This window comes from Vanacampus margaritifer, chromosome 8 (assembly GCF_051991255.1).
Source record: "Vanacampus margaritifer isolate UIUO_Vmar chromosome 8, RoL_Vmar_1.0, whole genome shotgun sequence".
NCBI lineage: Eukaryota > Metazoa > Chordata > Actinopteri > Syngnathiformes > Syngnathidae > Vanacampus > Vanacampus margaritifer.
In genome coordinates this window covers 13,557,998-13,577,623 of record NC_135439.1, presented here as the reverse complement: position 1 = coordinate 13,577,623, position 19,626 = coordinate 13,557,998, and the positions used below count along the sequence as shown (strand labels likewise).

General features: G+C 39.3%; 1 protein-coding gene across 1 annotated transcript in view; it reads right to left on the bottom strand.

Moving 5' to 3' along the window:
- The window catches only part of LOC144057139 (retinoic acid receptor gamma-A-like), a 38,581-nt gene extending 20,032 nt beyond the window's left edge, over positions 1 to 18,549 (bottom strand). The window contains exons 1-2 of the mRNA XM_077574431.1: positions 18,223 to 18,549; positions 6,844 to 7,200 (exon numbers count right to left, since the gene is read on the bottom strand). Of these exons, the coding sequence (XP_077430557.1) occupies positions 6,844 to 7,012 (169 nt within the window). The 5' untranslated portion in view covers positions 7,013 to 7,200; positions 18,223 to 18,549. The remainder of the gene's footprint in view (positions 1 to 6,843; positions 7,201 to 18,222) is intronic.
- Between the last annotated feature and the right edge of the window lie 1,077 nt (positions 18,550 to 19,626).

The window sequence follows — 19,626 nt, the reverse complement described above, 5'->3', positions numbered from 1 at the left end:
TGACCACGCTGTGGGGCGCGTTTTGCACTCGCAAACCACTCGATTCCCGCCTCATACTTTTGCAAGAGGGTCACGTTACAAGCGTTCACAATCAGGTTCTTCAGCTATTCATCCCGTCGTCATGTCTGACACAAACACACACAGGCGAACAATAGCCTCTCTCTCTCTCTCTCTCTCTCTCTCTCTCTCGCTCTCTCTTTCTTTTTCTCGCTCCGATATTTGCACAAAGTCTCACTGCGGCCGTCACAGAGCGCACAAATAAGTCACGAATGCGAGAAGCACGCCGTTCGCCAATGCTGGAATGTGCAGCCTACGGAGTGGCAATGGAAAGATCGGCACTATGTGTGTGTGTGTGTGTGTGTGTGATAGTAACTTGAGGCAGAGAGTGGGACTTGTGTGTTTTTCTTTGTGTCTGTCATCACAGGCACTCAGTTCAAGCATACACACATAGTTGTGCGTCGGCACGCACACACACACACTACAAAGAGTGAGTGAATTTATGTGATGAAACCACCAAAAGGACATTGTGTTCATTATAAGGGGGAGAAAAAAAAAAGAAAACAATTGTTTCCTCATTATATCAATATGGTGACATTTCCTGTTTGCGCTGGATAACATACAGTGGATATAAAAAGTCTACTGCCAACGTGGGAAACATTTTTGACAAATGCGTTTAAACGTATTTGAAAATATTTGCAAGCAGAGGTGGCAAATCCAGATCCAGAAAGTAAAAACCCTGCCACAGTTTGGCTTTAGCCCCAGGTGTTAGCTAGCTAGCTCCCTAGCTAGCTCCCCGGGTGATTGTTTACCTGCTATGGAGCTAGCTAGCTAGCATGAGGGGCTAAAACCAAACGGTGGCAGGGTTTTTAAATGCTAAAATTTGTGTTTTATTTTTTCCCATAATGCCACGGGAAATTGACGTCTGCATGTGCATACCCAGTGGCAGTATGGGAAAAAATAAAACACAAATCATGTATTGTAGAGAATAATCTCTAAAATTACGAATAAACAATGCTTACTTAAATTTCAAATGTATTGATTAGAGCTGTCAAACGATTACATTTTTCAATCAGATTAATCACATCTTAGAATTCTGAGTAATCATAATTAATCGCCTAATAAAAAAGGCTTTTTTATCAAAAAAATTTCCCGCCAAATTTGAAGAGCACCTGTTAATTTTTTCAACATATGTTATGAGGACGTCTTCAAAAAAATGTATCCACCGCACACACTCATCCTCCTCTTTTCCTAATCAGTTAATTACTTGCATAGTTTAAAATGGGAAAAAAATGACCCCGACATTTTGACATGAACAAATATTCTAAGTGTGATACGCAAACATTCATTAAATGCTTTACTTTAATGCATGAAATTATGTTTATTGCTCAAACACAACCTGTGCTACCTTAAACGTAGCCATCCGCTGTCACGCTAAAGGATGATCTGCGCTCAAGATTAAGATGCGTTAATTCATGATTAATGCCATAATTTTTTGTGATTAATTAATCAGTTAACACTTTAACTTTGACAGCAATGTAGACCAAATGTTAAAAAATAATAATAATTAACTTGCACATGCGCAATGCTATGTCTTTAGCATTTAGCCTAGAAGTACATTTAACCGTACTTGCAAACACGTTTGAACGTTTCTGCCTGTCAAAAAAGTTTACTCCACATTGGCAGTTCCACGCTTCCGTACAACGCCAGATTTTTGTGATGTGAAAAAAATGAGATCACGATAAATCATTTCAAACTTTTTACCACCCTATAAAAGTCAATTTTGTTTTAAATCTTTTTGAGAAGGAAAGAAAAAATAAACAGCTGAGATAATGTGGTAAATGTGTGATAAATGCTTGTCAGCATGTCTGCCAACATTTAAAGCTCCTCTAACCTCAAATAAAGTTTCAGATGTTCTAGTAGGCTTTTCCTGACATTTTTTCCTTACAAGATTTGTGTTGACACTGACTGATACTACTGTCACCGCGTTTCACTGTAGCTGCAGTGTGCTTTTGACAGGCCATGAAAACAATTCACAGGTGGGAAATGGGGTGTGTAGACTTTTTATAACCACACTTTGCTTTAATCCATTTGAAAAACACAGAGCGTCCAATGGGATTTGAGATAGAAAAACAAGTTCAATATTTGCATTAGTGAAATAAAAGACGTCGTATTGTATGAGTGAATAGGCTGCCACAAGCTTTTGAAGTCGATACTGTATGTGCTTCAAGCGCACCAATGTTTCATCTCATTAGGGAACGCCGCACGCGGATTAATTAGCAAAATAATGAGAGATCACTGCTGCTTTATTTGATGTAAAGGAATGGCCGTGCGATCCGGATAGAAACCCTGGGAGAACCATTTCAAACAAGCGAACCGGGACCTTGTTGGCATGTTGGCAATTAGTATTCAAAAGACGCCATCCATCAAGTAGCTTTATATCTCACCACTGCGAAGCGAGGGTGCCCGTCGAGAATTGGGTGTCACGATGATTCAAAACAGTGAGATCAAATTTGATGTCATAGCTATTTTGCATTTTTATTTCTTATTCTTGCTTGGATTAGATTTAAATTTCTTTTAACTCCTCCTCAATGCTGCTATTTATATGACTTTTTACTTCATTGGTTATACTGGTTTCTATAGTCGGGGGTCAGTCACCTTTCCTGTCAAAAGAGCCATTTTAGGCCAATTAAATAATTTAAAAAAAAATCTGTCTGGAGCCGCAAAACATTTGAACATTGTGATGAAGGAAACAGTGGGTTAGTGTTAGTTAAATGTACTGAGGGCCCAAGAGCTCATAGAGCTGCATCATAACTTCAAAATATGCAACATCCAATATGTAGAGATTCATTTTCTTCTACCTTATGTACACTTTGTTTTTCCATACATTTTAAGTTTTCTGTATTTCTGTCAAATTTCTGACATTTTTGGCAATTTATGGACATATGGTAATTTTCTGCCTCTCTTCTTCCCTTTTAGACATGGCTATTTTTTTCTGCCTTATTTGCAATTTTGTAGACATTTTATGGTAATTTTGGGCATTTATTCGTTAGTTTTTTTGGGGGACATTTTATGGTTACTTTTTAAACGTTTCCTGTCTCTTTGAAAATATGTATTCTGACTTTTTTTTGGGGCAATTTTGTGTACATTTAGTTATTTATTGAACCTTTTCTTCTTCAATTTTTTTTCCCATTATGGTAATTTTCTGCCTTTGGACATTTTGTAGTTAATTTTTAAATGTTTTCTGTCTGTTTGAAAATATGTATTCTGACTTTTTTTGGGGGCAATTTTGTGTACATTTAGTTATTTATTGAACCTTTTCTTCTTAGAATTTTTTTCCATTATGGTAATTTTCTGCCTTACTTCTTTAGTTTTTGGACATTTTGTAGTTAATTTTTAAACGTTTTCTGTCTCTTTGAAAATATGTAATCTTTTTTTATAGTGTGTGGGGGGGGTAATTGTGTGTACATTTACTTACTTATTAAACGTTTTCTGCTTCTTTAAAAAAAAAAATCAGACTTTTTTGGGGGGGGGGGGGGCAAATGCAAAGAAATGTTTTGGTAATTTTTTCTTTTACAGTAATATTGCACATTTTTGGTTACTTTTGAACATTTTTTTTTCCGCCTTTTACTCTTTCTTTCTGCTTTTCTTCCTTTTTGGACATTCTTTGGTCCTTTTTTTGTTTTTTTAAAAACGTTTTTTTTAGGTCATTTTAAAACTTTATCTACCTTTCGTCTTTCTTTTTCTGACAACTCAAAAATTTGGACTAACATTTTTTAAATATTTAATTATTCATTTGTTATATAAATCACTAATCCATTTAAAATATATATGTTTATCTTAAAAAATGAAAATAAATATGTAAAATGTAGCTCCAGCGCACCCGTGGTATAAGTGTAATTTATCTGTGTGTGAATGTTCATGAGGTGAAGATTTAATTTCATGCATGGGTTGTAGATCTAAGTAGATAGATAGATAGAAATGGAATTTCAAATCGTCACCGTCAACTACGGCAGTACCTTGATGGAACTATCATAATTACAATTAGCCTACCATTTGCTAGCCACTATTATCCATCGTTACCACCACTAAATCTCAACTACATGACTTAAGTGCAAGTCTGACACATCTGTCTTCATATGTGATAAAGCACCGGGAGCGACATGTCGGCGATGTAATCGCATGCTGTGAGCTACTAGCCTGGTGAAATATATGCTGCTATAGGCTCCACTAAACGATTGCAGATCAAATGATAACAGCTGCTCGGCGGAACGTGCACAATTACACACACATGCGCTCAAACACGCACAAAGAGATTGACAGGCATGTTGGTGTGTAGCGTGCCTGTTTCGCGGGGTAGTGGCACACAAACATGCTATGTAAAATGTTTGATTTGGACAGCGCACGACTTCGCACCTCTGTGCTGCCTTGTTCTTTTGCACGTCCCTGTCCACTGGGAGCGCCGCATTGTGGCTACAAGATTATGCAGCTGGCCGGGACATGACTTCAGACTGACTGCAGCAGGCTAATGTGGAAGATACACTCAGCGGGGGATGTTGAAGCGGGAATTAGTTACTGTAAATGTGGCTATTTATATCCACAATGGTAAATTTGAGATCATTTGGGATGGCGATCAAATAAACTTGGCTTAAATGGGAAGTTGGAAGAGGATGAATGTTGAATGTGACCACGTGACCTTCAGCAAGACATCAAATCCAAATCAGATTCATCAATTGAATATTGCAGCTGGAATGGTAATCAGGCCAAACCAATTTTTTACACAAAATTACAAGACGACTATTGTTCGGACTGACTGACTTTGACTATTAAGAGGCCTTTTCCAAGACCAAAAACAATTTCAACATTATTCTGCACAGACTCTACTGTAGACTCCACTATCGTTTATTGTTTAGATTGACACGTTGATATGTTCTAGCAGCATAAAATTTAGTCTGGGTAAACAATCTCATTTGAATCCAAATGGATTTCTCGTGTTTTGGAAAAGAGCTCTTCATGTGGGACTTCAGTTTTAAACTGTGAAATTAGGAGCAATTCTGTGTATCAAACAGGCGCATTCAACTACAAAACAACTTTTTCCATTCACATTAGAATTTAAATAGACCGAAAATAATGGATTTACTTTGCTGGCCAACTACAAGTAAAAAAAAAAAAAAAAAGTTAAACAAACGCATAACATATAAGTTTGCAATCTTCTCTTTTCATGACTTGATTGGCATCCAGTAATTACGACAAGACTCGTAAAAGTTTTTTTTTTTTTGTTCACTACTTTTGAGCGCCACCGAAACCACGAGAGCCAAGGCAGATCTCTGTGCAAAAATTGTTGTAAGGGATAACTTTACAGCTCTTTGGACTAACACAATACAGATGTAGTATTTTCTGATGTTCAAATGTGGAATACAAAAAGCAGTTTCGATATTTGCGCAGTCATCATGTCATATCTACAGCACTATTTTTTCTTCCATATATTAAAAAAAAAAAAAAGACTTCTTCAAAGTGATGTGTTCTCAAACCCCAAGTCTCCTCTTAGGAATAAATGTAAAAATTCTAGTTTCTTTTAATGTAATAGTTTGTTTTTCTATGCATTTAAATGTACGTAAGAAATGAGAAACAGCTTATTTTCGGACATGTTGTCCAAATGGGAGCTATTGTAATTATTATTATTTTATTTTATTTTTTTAAATTCATGTTAACTATCCTTTCAGCTTCAAACCTGGAGCGTCATTTCATCTTACATCATGCTAATATTGACAAGGATGGCGGTACACTTTTAACATGCTAATATGCTATTTAGCGAAACACCCTTTCCCCACTCAGAGATGTTAACGCTGTACTTGTATGTTTTGGAATGGTTAGGCCCTCTACACAAGTGAATTCAAGCCAAACTTGAAAAATAATCAACAACAAACCGGTTGAACCAAGAAGAGACCAACAGCCACAACATTAGGTACAGAGTCCCACTCTAGTAGCTGTATAAAATGTACGCCTTTTACATTTAATGGAAACTGTTAGATATTATTTAACAACATGCTAATCATGTTGATAGTTGTAATGAAGTGAGCAGTAGTAGACTTTGACCTTGTGACAGAACTGAATGAGTCAACCTAAATATTAGAAATGGCTCGATTGTTGCTGTGGGAATGAGGTCATCCATTTGAAGTGTGGCTTTTTTTTTTTTAAGGCTCTTTATACTCAGAAGTGACCACCCCTCATTGACTGTTCATGTGAGAATTATCTGTCTGAATGTTTCCTTTGTTCTCCTTGCTTTTTATGCTACTTTCAAATTTAATCTGACAATTAATATCTGGACGATAATGGTATCAAATAATGAAGTATTAAAGGTCAAGCCAGGAACTGTATCACGCTTTAAGATTATGGAAGAACAATAGCACCCCCTGTAGCGCAAATGAAGTCATCTCATGCATGAGTTCAAGGCTCAATTGAACTTCAAAAACAACCGCAGCTCACAAACGTAGGCCTCAAAATAGCTCTCGAACGCTCCCCAAATTGAGAGGAATTCCAAAGTTGTTCACACGGCACAGACAGGCCACACTCAGTGTCATGTGCAGGACTGTGTGACTGAGATTAAAAATGCCAATTCTTCACGCATTTTATAATTACCAGCAGAATCCGACCTCGGCTGCATTTTTGAGCCTGTTATACGTATTAACTGGGTTTTAGGACGTTTTTCTCCATCGATGCATCCATTAAATTTATGTCGCCGCTCTTGGTGAGCCGGGGGTTACACTTGTAAAATATATTCTGCCAGGAAACAATATTTCTTGCGCCGTGTTTGTAAACACAAATTGAATTGAAGTCATGACTTACACAACGCCGCCATCTCTTTGGGAAGGTCAGCCCCAAAGCGGCCAAAAAGGTTGCTGCTGGCCAGCAGGTCAAAGGGCGAGTGGCTCCTCATGGCGTTAAAGGGGAACGGGTAGACGGTGCGAGGGAAGCCGGCCATATGACGCAGTTGATGCTCCCGGTTGGTTGCCATGGTAACACTAGAACGCTGCTGGTGTACGGCGGGTGATTCTTAGCGGACTTGTGTCGACGTCTTGGAGGTGCTCGGGGGTGAAGGTGAGAGGGGCCGCTGCCATTCAGCCCCCTCAAGGTGCTGGCTCGTCCCAGGTCGGGATGCGGCGGGTGATGCTGACGGCCTCCCAGGAAGAGCCTGGCCGCAGTCTGTAGAAGGCAGAAGGCAATAGAGACGAGTTGAGAAAAGTTTGGAATAAATGTGAAAAACAATCCCGCCGCTGCTGCTGAAGAAAAAAGCGGGAAAAGGAACAGCTTTTCCCGAGCGGTGTCATGATTTCAAGGCAATGCCATATGATTTCAATCAGCACAACTGTATTATAAAGGGTCTCTGTGTTCCCCCTGCCAGCCTGCCATGGGTGAAATTAACCCCTTACAACAACACACACACAAAACTAAGTCGTGCTCATCGTACCCCACAGGAAGCCCTCTCGGCGCGTTTCGCTTTGCTCAAGGTCGCCCAGCTCTCATCCCACCTTTTCTGTCTTTCGGGACTCCCGCTGTGCCTCAGTGACCCGCTGGAAAAGTTATACGAGGGCTGCCCTCTCTTGTTTCTTTCTCATTCCCTTCAGTGATTTCGCGAGTGGGCGGGGCTTAAGTCTCTGTGGTAGAGCTGTGGTAAATACAGCTCAGCCAAAGAATGTCTTGTTGTTTTGGGCCTGCTTCAGCTTGCGAATCAAACGCACACACACACACACACACACGCGCAGGCCGAGAGAGGGAGATCCGAATATACACGTCTTCCACTAAAGTACAAAGAAGAATATACCGGGGGAAAAAGCAAAAATAGGCAGAGCGGTGGAAGTCGTTATCACAGTTACGCGCTGTCACACACAGCTGCTTGTCACTTTCACAGCGACTCAATACCTGCTTCAATAGTAAACGGTTCCACATGTGCAGGAAAACGTGAACACGCACACACACGCATACCTGTTAATGTAGCTGCAATACGCTTCATTGTCAGAATGTGTTTTCGTTTTGCGCTTCACATTTTTAAAAGGCATAATGGCATCAATGCTGTCCAAAAACAACGCTTTGCTCACTCTTAATAATCCACAAGACCCCAGGTTGGAAAGTTTTTACAGGACTCGCTTATGAAAGAAGGTACATCCAGTTTATATAATGGTTCAGTTTGACTGGTATTTAAACGTGGAAGTATGTATCACAAAAAGTGTGTGGTAATACACCCATATCTAACTCAATATAGTTATGAAAAAAAGTTTATAATTGCCTATATTTGTAGTTCAAACTCACAAAAAATATCACAAAATATGATAGCAAAAAACACCTGAATAGCATATCAAAACTATTTGCTCAAAACAAAAAAATTTAATCAAAATTCCACATGTGGGAAATACTCAAGATCTCTCAAACAGTACTTCCTTGTCACCAATTACTACTTTCTTATTCTTAGCCAGGGCTTTGGCGCCATCTTGTGACATCTTAGAGATTCGCAGAAAGACAGCAAAAATATGCAAATAGGTGAAGATTTTAGCAACAACCTTAGGATGGCAAGCTGTTTATAAACAAGATGCATTCTGAGGCACTACACCAATACATTTTACAACCAATATAATAAATCTACACACCCCGGTTTTCATATTTTTCACACTTTTTTTCATTGTTTGGCTGGTCCAGTGAGTTATACTCAGGTGCGACTCGTGTATATTAAAGTTAGAGCCCGGATTCACACCTAAAATCCCCGTTCTCTAATCGCGTTGACGCTAACAGCTTGTAAGCTAACAGCTAACAAGTTTTGGTTGGAAGTTTGGACGGTAAAAGAAGTAGTCATGGCAACTAATATGTGATGTGTCTCTCATGGCAACAAAGGGACAGTGACAACCCAGCTAGCTCGCTAGTTTAGCATGCAGCATCCGCCACAACAAGGATTGACTATTTACAGCAGTAAAAGGCGCAATAACTGACCAGGGTTCCACCTTTGGCCACAGTGAGATGCGGGAATTTAGTTAAGGTAAGCCGTTTTAAACTAAAAAGAAAACCGTTTCCGTAGATAGATGTCAGCCCTGGAAATAATCATATTCCGTGAGCATTAATAAAGTGCGTTGGGTAACATTAGAATGACAAATCAGCAGTTGTCATTACAGTAAAAGTATTTTTGCTGTTTCTTCCCCCACTCTCTCTCACACACAAAGTCAGTGCACTCAATGTTGTTTTTAAAGTCATATTTCCCATATTGACATATTTCTGTAACTGCTCGGCTCCGCTGCGGTTTTTCTTCACCGCGAGGGCCAGTTGGGGAGAGTCCCTGAAACTATTTCCACAAAGAACTTTTTTGACTGTTTGACGATCAAAGAATGTCAAACTCCGGCTGGACCAAAGTGGGCAGTTGGTTAAAAAAAAAAAAAAAAACGTATACATGTGCACAATGCCACATTTACCCAACATTAACATACACATGCCTGCACATGAGAGAAACACCGACACATGCAAGCAGAGACATGTAGCCTGCAGAAGTGAATGTACACAGATGTTCTGCACATTTAACCCTTTGGGGTTCAAGGACTTTTTTTTTCCTACTTGGATGAATACAATAATTAATATAACATGGTTTCTTTGTTCAGCACCACCTGTGCTATTTTGTATTATTATTACATGCTGGTTTGAAAATACGATCATGTAAGAGTGAAGCCAAAAGAAACGAATAAAACAGAGTTTCAATTCTAGCGACTTTCAACACAAGAAGCTACATAAATATTGCTCAAAGTGTCAAATACTCGCTTTTCCCGGCATCACCAAAAACTGAGAGGGTTAATCATTTTCAGGGGCAAATAATCAAGTGGAAAATTCGGGCGGTTCACACAAGCTGAAGCATCATTGAAAGCTGCGATTGACCTTGAAGAATGAAGGGGTAAATATAGGACAGCGAATGCCTCCACAGATGTAGGTTTACGTTGACTCTTTTACAAAATCAAAACCCAAAAAGACAAAAAAAAAAGTCAAGTATGAAAGCCAGATGTGTAAAAACATTTGCCATGGAGAGAGAGAAAAAAATCGAGTGTTGAAAGTTGAAAAAAGATGGCAAAAGAGAGCATGAGGAACACGGGGAAGGAGATCCAAGCATCTGGCCGGCCATGTGTAAGAGTGGAGTGCTATTAATTAGGGGCGCATTGGAAAGTGGATTAACAGGAGAAAGAAGGAACTGTGGTGAAACAGCATGTGGGCAACAAGAAAGCAGACAGAGTCGTTACCGAAAGCAAACATAAAAATAAAGCAACACTTTTATTCCTGCTAATAAACTACGAAATAAAGCGTGGCTAAGCCAAGGACTGGTTTCTTTCTCTAATGAGTAACACCCTCCGCCCCCTCGTTCCGCCTCCAGGGGGGAATACACCTTGGGTAGGGCAACAAAAGTGGTGCTGTGTCTCCGGGCCTCAATGCTGCTTTTATGAGCGCAAGGCTGGGTCAGGTCAGACTGGGTCACCTGGTCCCGGTCCTGCTGACACACACGCACACTTAAAACCAACGCTGCCTTTTCCCAGACAATGGGGATTAAAAACAGCTTTAGTGTAAAAAAACGATGAATGGGGCTTTCCGTCCGAGTGTCTTTTCCAACAAGTTGCTACATAAGTTACCATCAGTTCTGCTTATTTTCACTCCATTTCCACATCTAAACAGTCGAAATGACATAAACTTTTTCAATCACATGTTCCGCTGTTTGTGAGGCGAGTCATCTGGAACTAGTTATCCTTTGTAAATGTGACTGGATTTTTATAGATTTTCCAAATAAGCTTGTGGTTACAGTTATGAAACGCACACGGTCATTACTGAGAGTCACACTGGTAACGGGTCCCAATCATTTTATTAATGCACACTTCCACGGGAGAATCCCCAAACACCTTCGCGCCCATTTCTGGTCAAAAAAGACTGAAAAACAAACACATTTAAGTTTGCTACTTTTCATTTGTCTGGCACAAGCTTTTTGAACAAAGCAAGCCTCTCATGGCAATTTAAAGTTTAGTACCTTGGCCACTCCGACACGCAGACAGGAGGAGTCAAGGCTTCAGCTGCCAACCCGTTAGTGCTCATTAGTGGACGTAGAAGATGACTGGCACTGTTATGAGCCTCGGTTAGCTAAGCTAACTTCTTGACTTGCTGTGATGATTACACACGGCGATAAACATTTAAACACACGGTCCGAAAACAAAGATGCCTTTGCCAATTCATGAACTCCGCACAAACGCAGATCTGTGTTACAACATCACGTCTTGTTATAAACATTGTTTGATCATGTTAGTGTGCTACAAGTTAGTACAAAGACTACTCACAAAACAATATGTGAGACGTTGACACTCTCCAAGCAAATACTGTAGGGCAGTTCTGTTAAGTTTAGCACACAATATTTACGGTTTCCATGGTCAGTCCTCGTGAATTGTCCCAAAAATAGCTTATGAACCATTTCGTGGCACCCTCCATTTTGGTTCCAACCGCGGTCGTGCAGTGGAAATAGACAAACACAATCGTCACTTCTGTGTGACAACAAGTATGGAAAGGAAAGGATAGAAAATGCACATTTTCTGAAAACCTCTCCTTGTCATTTACACCACTCGACATTCATTGTTAAGGACGTTAAATGTTTAATGTCGTGCTTTGATTACTGTCACGCTACAAACTTTTTGTAAAAGCGGCTTTTTCGACTTCTGCAAGCAATTAGGGTAACACCACGGCATGGATGTTGACACAAATATACTTTAGAACACTACAAACAAATCTCCAATAAATATTGTATGAGATTTTCAGTGTGACCGCCCAGACCATTCGAAACTCTTCCCTAAAAAAATTTAAATAAAATAAAAATCACTGGCCACTTAAACACCACCTGTTCATCAAGGTCCCTAAAAACCACAACGGTTATTTCTCATTTTTGTGCCCAACCATGTAAACATCCTTTGTTCAGTATAATATAAACTTGAGCTATTCTAATCTTCCGATTACTGAGGCTGCTTATGAAAGCACATAGATCTTGTATGTAAACACTTTGAAAAGCATGATATCCTAACAACATTAGTCTCATAAGTCAAACCAACACAGTTGAAGATGGACGTAAAGATAGACACGCTTCATAACCACATGGTCTGAGCCATTTGTATATCAAGTGCTGTTGGTTACCATTTCAATTTTTAGTCCAGTCTCAATCGCGCTTGTTAGTTTTTATCATAGTTAGTCAACCACATCCCAATTTTTTTTTTATCAACTATAAATCTAGCATTTTAGTCTGAGTCCAAAAAAAAATATTCATCTAGTTTTAGTCAACCAAAACTGTCTCGTTTTAGTCAGGACATTTTTTTTTTTTTTTGTCAGCAGATAATGTTGAACATTTTAGATCTAAAACTATTTCACATAAAATGTTCCCGCATCTTTTTGATGAAAAACAACTTGACACGCAATTACAGTATATCAACAAGTGGCGACTATGGCTCCATGCTACGAGCTAGTAAGTTAGCCAGTATTAGTTAGCGGTCGGATTAGCATTATTGTTGGAACGTTATAGCCGTTGGATTAATGTTATTTATCACGGTAATTTACTTTTTTTTTTTTTATCTTTAACCGTGAATTCACCTCCTCTCTGTCCCATGTTTGTGCATATTGCACTCGCTAGCTGCATATTTGAAAGGGGATGTATCACTGTGTCGCAGAGACAGGATTTTATAAAATCTTATAATTTTCGTCTCGTCTTTGTTCATGAACTAAAATGTCCATATATTTTAGTCCAGTTTTTATTAAGTACATTTTTGTCACGTCTTCATTAGTCGACGAAAAATGCATACTGATTTTGAGTTATCGTTTATTAATATGGATTTTAGTCTAGTCTAGTTTTCGCCCAGTGAAAAATGTGTGACGAAATTAACGCTACGTACACATTTTCAACAATGAAAAAATGGAATGCCCTACAACACAATAAATCCATAAAGTTGTTTCCCAATGACCACGTCAGTTTGAAAGCCTGCTCTGCTCTATGACACGGAATGCGTCCAAATTGCCATAGCTAGTTAGCTAGCTAGCACCTAGCTAACGGTGGTAATTTCTTTAAGCTTCTTCTAGCTAAACGTTGCAATTCTTTTGACACACTTGTCCAACTCATCCATCTTTTTTTTTTTACTCCATTTCACACACATTCTTGTAGCAGAATGTGACGTCAAACAACGGCAATAAACCAATTTCATGTGACTTGGGCTGATGTCGCCAAATGGTGTTAATGGCGGAACACAGACGTGATGTTTGGCAATGCTTGGATGGCCTCCAGTGGTTACAAAGTAGAGCCAGTGAGGACAAATTGTCTGCTTCACACTGTACAATGGTAGCCTTTATGTAGTTTGATCATGTGGTTGATTAGCACTCAATGTTAGCATATCTTACGGATTTCATGGGGATGTGACACCCTCCTTAGAAGTGTCTATCTACGACTTTTAAATCTGTGCTTTTATGAAAACCACACTCAACTGAACGCCTCAATATCTATGTTTGTAGACCTTCAAGTATTTGCCAAAGTGACAGTAGCATAAAGGCAAAGCGATCGGTTCCTTTGTGCTTCATCAGCTGCAGACTATTTTCCCACTTTGACACCAATCATTGCAACAACAGTTAATCATGGAAATTAATATTAAACCACCCTTGCTTCTTCAAGTTATTATTCCTTTGAAATGCCTGGTACAACTAAATCTACCTTTGATTGGACAAAGATAATGATAACAACAAAAATAGCTACCTAAGCACTGAAATCTAGCCATTTCTATGGTTATTATTATTTTCTGTCTGTTGGTCACATGATACACCTTTAAACGGTAGGGGAGAATGGGACATTGGCAATTTTTACTTTAAGTGTCTTTTTACGCAAGGGGATTACAGGAAACCCTCCAACTAAAATATGTTTATATAGTTTAGGATGTTTTGCATCCCTGGTAGCCATCACTTTGGATTATCAATAAACTGTTTCAGAAATATAGCTTTTTGAAAAAAATATATATATATTTTTTCCTGTCCTGCATAATCTTTATCTCATTCCCAACCAGACGTATGTTCTTCCCCTCTTTCACTGCTCTTTCCAAATCTTCAAGAGGAGTTGAAACCCTGACTGTTTTATTTTTTGAATCTGGTGGCATGATTCATTTTGGTCAAAAATCACGAATGTAAAAATCCAATTTACAACATTAATAAAATACAAAAAAAGTCATATAGAGTAAATAATCATAATTTAGCACAACTTAACCCAGGTCCTTTGGCACAAATTACCCCAAGCCCACCATTTTGAAAAAAAAATGCATCCCCCAGCTGTTTTGAGCCAGCATCATGCTAAGCATATAGACTCATAACGTAGCTCACTAAAGCACTAAAACATGTGTGAACTGAAAAAAACCTTAATCATAGAAATTTAACTTTGGAGGGCCAAAACATGTCTTTTGAACTTATATGTGCTTACCTCTCAAGCCATGTGTCTCCCTTTTTTAACCTGATGAGCAAAATGGATGTCTCTTCAAAAATTCTTCTATGGTTTTCTAAATAACAGGGGTGTAACTACTTGCACCTTGCCACAAATTACCCCCCCCCCCCCCCACGCACACACACTTGGTATTAAGATTAACAAGAAATTAAAGGTCTAAAAATGTAAATACTTACATAACAAACAGTATATTTGACTTATGTCAGATTAAAGCCACATGTTAAATTAGTCTAGGACCACTTTTTTAAAACCCCACTATTTTTATGGGGGGAGGGAAAAAATCTACTTTAACCACAGATGGAGCCACAAAAGACCAATAAAAAATAAAAATGTGATGAAAATAACATTTAAACAAAGGAAATAACCAGGACAATAAGCTGTAAACACACCAACCACATCCACAATCATATCTGCCATATTTTAAAATATGGGGTGGGAGACGGCCAACATCTCCACAATACCATAAAAGACACAAATGCCCCTTTTCTCACTCAGCTCACTATGGCTATAATCTCAATTGACACTTTTTTTCCATTGGTAAAAGGCTGTTGCCAATATGGATGGGCAGTGTTGTTTTCAAATTTTCTGCAGATTGAATTAAGATTTTTTTTTCTCTGGAAAACACAAATTGAAGATTTATCAGTGTTTTTTGAAGAATTTGGTCATCAATTATACACAAATTTTTGCTATTGGCGGAGCGGTTAAAGTCAAGTAAAGTATACATCTCACATATAATATAAAATGGATGGTTGGGTGGGTTATTTTAAGGTGGGAATTTTATCTAGTTCAAACCAAGGTGAGAATAGCCAGTAGATACATAAGAATTTTATCCCGAAACATTGCAATTGTATTTCCTCCAAAACTTTCAACATGTCCAGTGTGACGATGAGGAATGTGCCAATGTGATAATTAATTGATCATTTAAAGTATTTGGCGTATCAAAATGGCGCTTAATACGCTGTTGTTACCCTTCATTTGTTTCAAATTTGCTGTTACGCTGGCAAAGATTTTGATAAATGAGCTCCACTTTTTTTTTTTTTTAAACACTGAACGCAACATAAATCAAGCGCTCTCCACAAAAACAGGAGTACTTGGATCTTGGAATTACACAGCGCAGATGGGGATGATGTGGATTGACCGTGATGTTTTACCAAACACACAATGTTGTCATTATGTGGAGTGAAGCCTGTGGGCTGCTCAAGGTCTCCAGGTCGACGCCGGGGTCAGCTTCTGTAGCTCCAGGCCTCGTAGTCCGGCCATGGGTCAGGCCTAATTGAGGCATTTGGTAGGCAGCTTTTCATTTAGTATTTAAGTGAAAAGTGAGTCTAAACTCCCCCGCCCCCCGCCCCGAACCCCCCCCCCCCCCCTCACACGCGCTCACGCACAGTCCGCGGCTCCAGATGGAAGATTAGAAGTGTGTTGTGTTGGACTTGAAGCCAGTGCTGAGCACAGAACATCCTCAGGCCCACAATTGAACACACATTGTGAGCTTCTTTCAATGCACTGGCGCACACACAAAAAAGCAGCAATTCCAGCGACTTCCAAATCTCTGAAGTCAATTAGGCATGCATGACTCTCACAATATCTTTCTAAATAATTCCATGGAGAAGGAGAAAACATTTTGCTGGGTCGAGGATGCTTAAGTCTCAAGTTTCTGCTTATTGTATAATAACAAACAACAAAGACAACTACGGACAAAAAGTTGGGATTAAGAATAAAGACTGATAAAAGTGAGCCAAACAGATGATCTCTAAAGTCGTCTTAGCCTACGGGGTCATTCTTGAAAATTGTAGACAACAAAAGATGAGATTGCAGCGGGGGTTAAATAATGACATCCAGCACACTCAAATCAATTTGAGCAGACACCAATAAACAACCGGAGGAGTTTCAATGCCACAGGATATAACCGCCAACAGATGCATCCAACTTGATTCGATAGAGCTTTTGAGTTGCGTTGCCCATATGGACCAGTTTACAGTTCAGTCGAAAACGGCAGATTGGGAATGAGAACGACGAGCTGAGCAGACATGAAATGCATTATATATAGCAGGGCACTTCAATAGGTGGGCTTTTTTCTAGATCCGGACGCAGACACGCTAGCAAACTTATAAGCACAGGTATGCTCCCATGTGCAGGTTTTATGGTAGCAGGTAACAGTTATTTCCTCCATCGGTTCGATTTTGATGCGAGTTCAGTTCGATTAGATTTTCCGATATCGATTAATTATAGAACTTCAATTCTTCTTAGATGTCAAGGAACGCCACAAATTATTAATTAAATTTTGCGGGTTGACATCAGCAAGAATGAGAAGAAAATATTTTATATTTATATATATTCAGAATTGTCTTAAAGTGCAATAAGTCAGGTCTTTAATAAATTTAAGAAAATAATTTTATATTCACGTGAACAGTAAATTTCAAGAAAACAGTAAAATATATATTTTTAATTGGCCTTTTTTCGTAGAAATTTATGGGAAAAATGAGATATTTAAATAATCGATTTATGGTTTTATGAATCAATAAGGATAATCGATTCAATATCGATTTATGTATCGATACAGCGGCATCAGAATCGATATTATAGTTTTCCTGCTCCTTGCTATACAGTGTGCACACATTTCGACAAGGCACGACGCTGGCGGCAAACCGGAAGCGCTGCTAATATTGGAAAATGAAAATATTTTTGCCATCCAGCAAATATAATAAAAACATGATTTGGGTATGCATATTACTGTTTTCAGAAACATTTATGTAAAGTCATATAGAATATCTGGATACGTATCGCCTTGAAGACTATGTATCGCGATACGTATCGTGATACATGTCTCGCAATACGTATCGTATGTATCCCTGAATCACTGAAAATATTTGTTATTCAGGATTTTTTTTGTTTTGTTTTTTAATGCAGACCAGTGTAATAATTCTATATAACTGTGTTGTTTTTTTAAGAGTTGGTGGCGGCAAAATATATGCGACTAAATTATGATCCATACGTTTCCCTGAATTGGACCGCTAACTTTTTAATTGTTATCGCGAGCCAGTCGTCAGCATGTCCCGAGTGTTTACTCAACTTTTTATGCCCCCATCAACATGATGAACTGATATGACGGCAATAATAAAGAGGCATGGCAGGACTGCTCAACAGTATAGTGTCAGGGGGCCGGCCTGGGTATCGCGGGTGAAGTGGGGAGAAGGCACTTATTAGCAACTTACTCTTACTCATCAATCATGTTGTATTTACAGAGCACAGGCAGCATTTAAGGACATGACAAAAAAAGTAACACAATGCAAACTGGAAGAGATTGGACAGACAGATCCCGGGACCAAATGTGTACATACTTTGCTAAGAGATCGACTTGGCTATCGTTCTGCGAGTGGAGTGATCCATCAGCCAACATTCAACAATCTCACATTTTAAAAGTTGATCTTTCAGCATCGGTGAATGCGGAGAGGTCACACGTGTGCATCCATCGCCGGAGCAAACCGGGCCGCGCAAACAGCCATGTAAAAAAAACTCCCGAGCAGCTTTCCTTCAACTTTTCTTCTCTTTTGCCCTGATCTCAATTCAAACCGTCTTCAGCAAAGCCGAACCTCGGCACCCGTGCTGTCCCGACAACACACAAACAGGCAGAAAGAGAGACATCTCACTCGTGCTCTGACATGTCCGTCTTTTCTTACACTCCAGTTTGAAAGGAAAAATTCAAAAGTCAAACTTACCAGATGTTTGATGGGAGTCCGGCACAGTCTGCTTGCTTTTTTTTGTTTTTGTTTTTTTTACAAGGATATAAAGTCAGAGCTTGAAGTCAAACTTGTGAAGTTTCTCTCACGGCGACGACTGACTTTAGCCTGTTGCATTCCGCCTCCCTCTCCTTGTCCCCGTCTCTCCCTCTCTCTCTCTTGAAGTCATAGTGCGCTTTGATTCACAAACCCAGCCTCTGTCACGTGATCCAAAACCTCAAATATACAGTGCATTTTTTTGGCCAGCCACAGAATACCCGTAGGAAGGGAGAATGGGGTCCGCAAGGCTTAGGTTTCATTGTGCTGCCCACCCCCCCCCCCCCCACACACACACACACATTTCTTTTTTAATAGCCTTTGTCTCACAGCACGTTTCACTTTGTACCTTTTACGCTGTATCATCAGCAAACACTCTTTTATTGAGTTTTTGCTTCCAGCTCTTTGTCCAAATATAGTCCACAGCTGACGCACGGTCGCACTAATGAAACAGTCGTTAGCTAACAGACGTACACAAACTCGCACGCCAAACAGGGCCGCACACCTTTGGGGGTATCGGTATCACACCGTTTGCAATGCCTCGACTTGAACCTTGTTGGCCAACCAATGTGCGAGTCCAGAGGGGGTCCGGGAACATTCATGAGACACATGAGGCACGAGGACTAAATGCGACTCATTTGTAAGAAGCTAGTGGAAGAGTCCTGATAATAAGATTGAAGATTGAAATGAAAGGAACCATTTTGCTTTGCAAGCTCTCAATGCAAGCAAAATATCTGTTTTCATGTTTTTGCAGTGGTCATTAGCATACAATAATGACCTTTTTCATTTATATAATTAATTGTATCCATATTCTGCGTGCATTAGTCGTCCATTTTGTTTTAAGTACAGTATTTAACATTTTCATGATTACAGCCTAAGCTGACTGGGATGAGAGTTGGGTACACCCTAGACTGGTCACCAGTCAATTACAGGGCACATATAGACTAAACAACCATAGAGTCTTCAATTAAAGCGGAAGACAAACTTAAACATTTATTTGACAATAATATGTTATAAGTGACCTCACTAGTCTAAACATGACATTGTGATTAATATTACGTTTGTAGAATATGAGCTATGAAGCAAAATCCAGCCGTTTTTATCCATCTCAGGGGGCGGCCATTTTGCCGCTTGCTGTCGACTGAAGATGACATCACAGTTGCTCAGGGGTTGCTCAAGCATCGACCAATCACAGCCCATCTGTTTTCTGAAGCTGAGCTGTGATTGGTTGTTACCGGAGACTTGCGCAACTGTGATGTTATTTTCACTCGACAGCAAGTGGCAAAATGGCCGCCTTCTGAGATGGATATAAACAGCTGGATTTTGCTGCTTAACTCATATTCCACT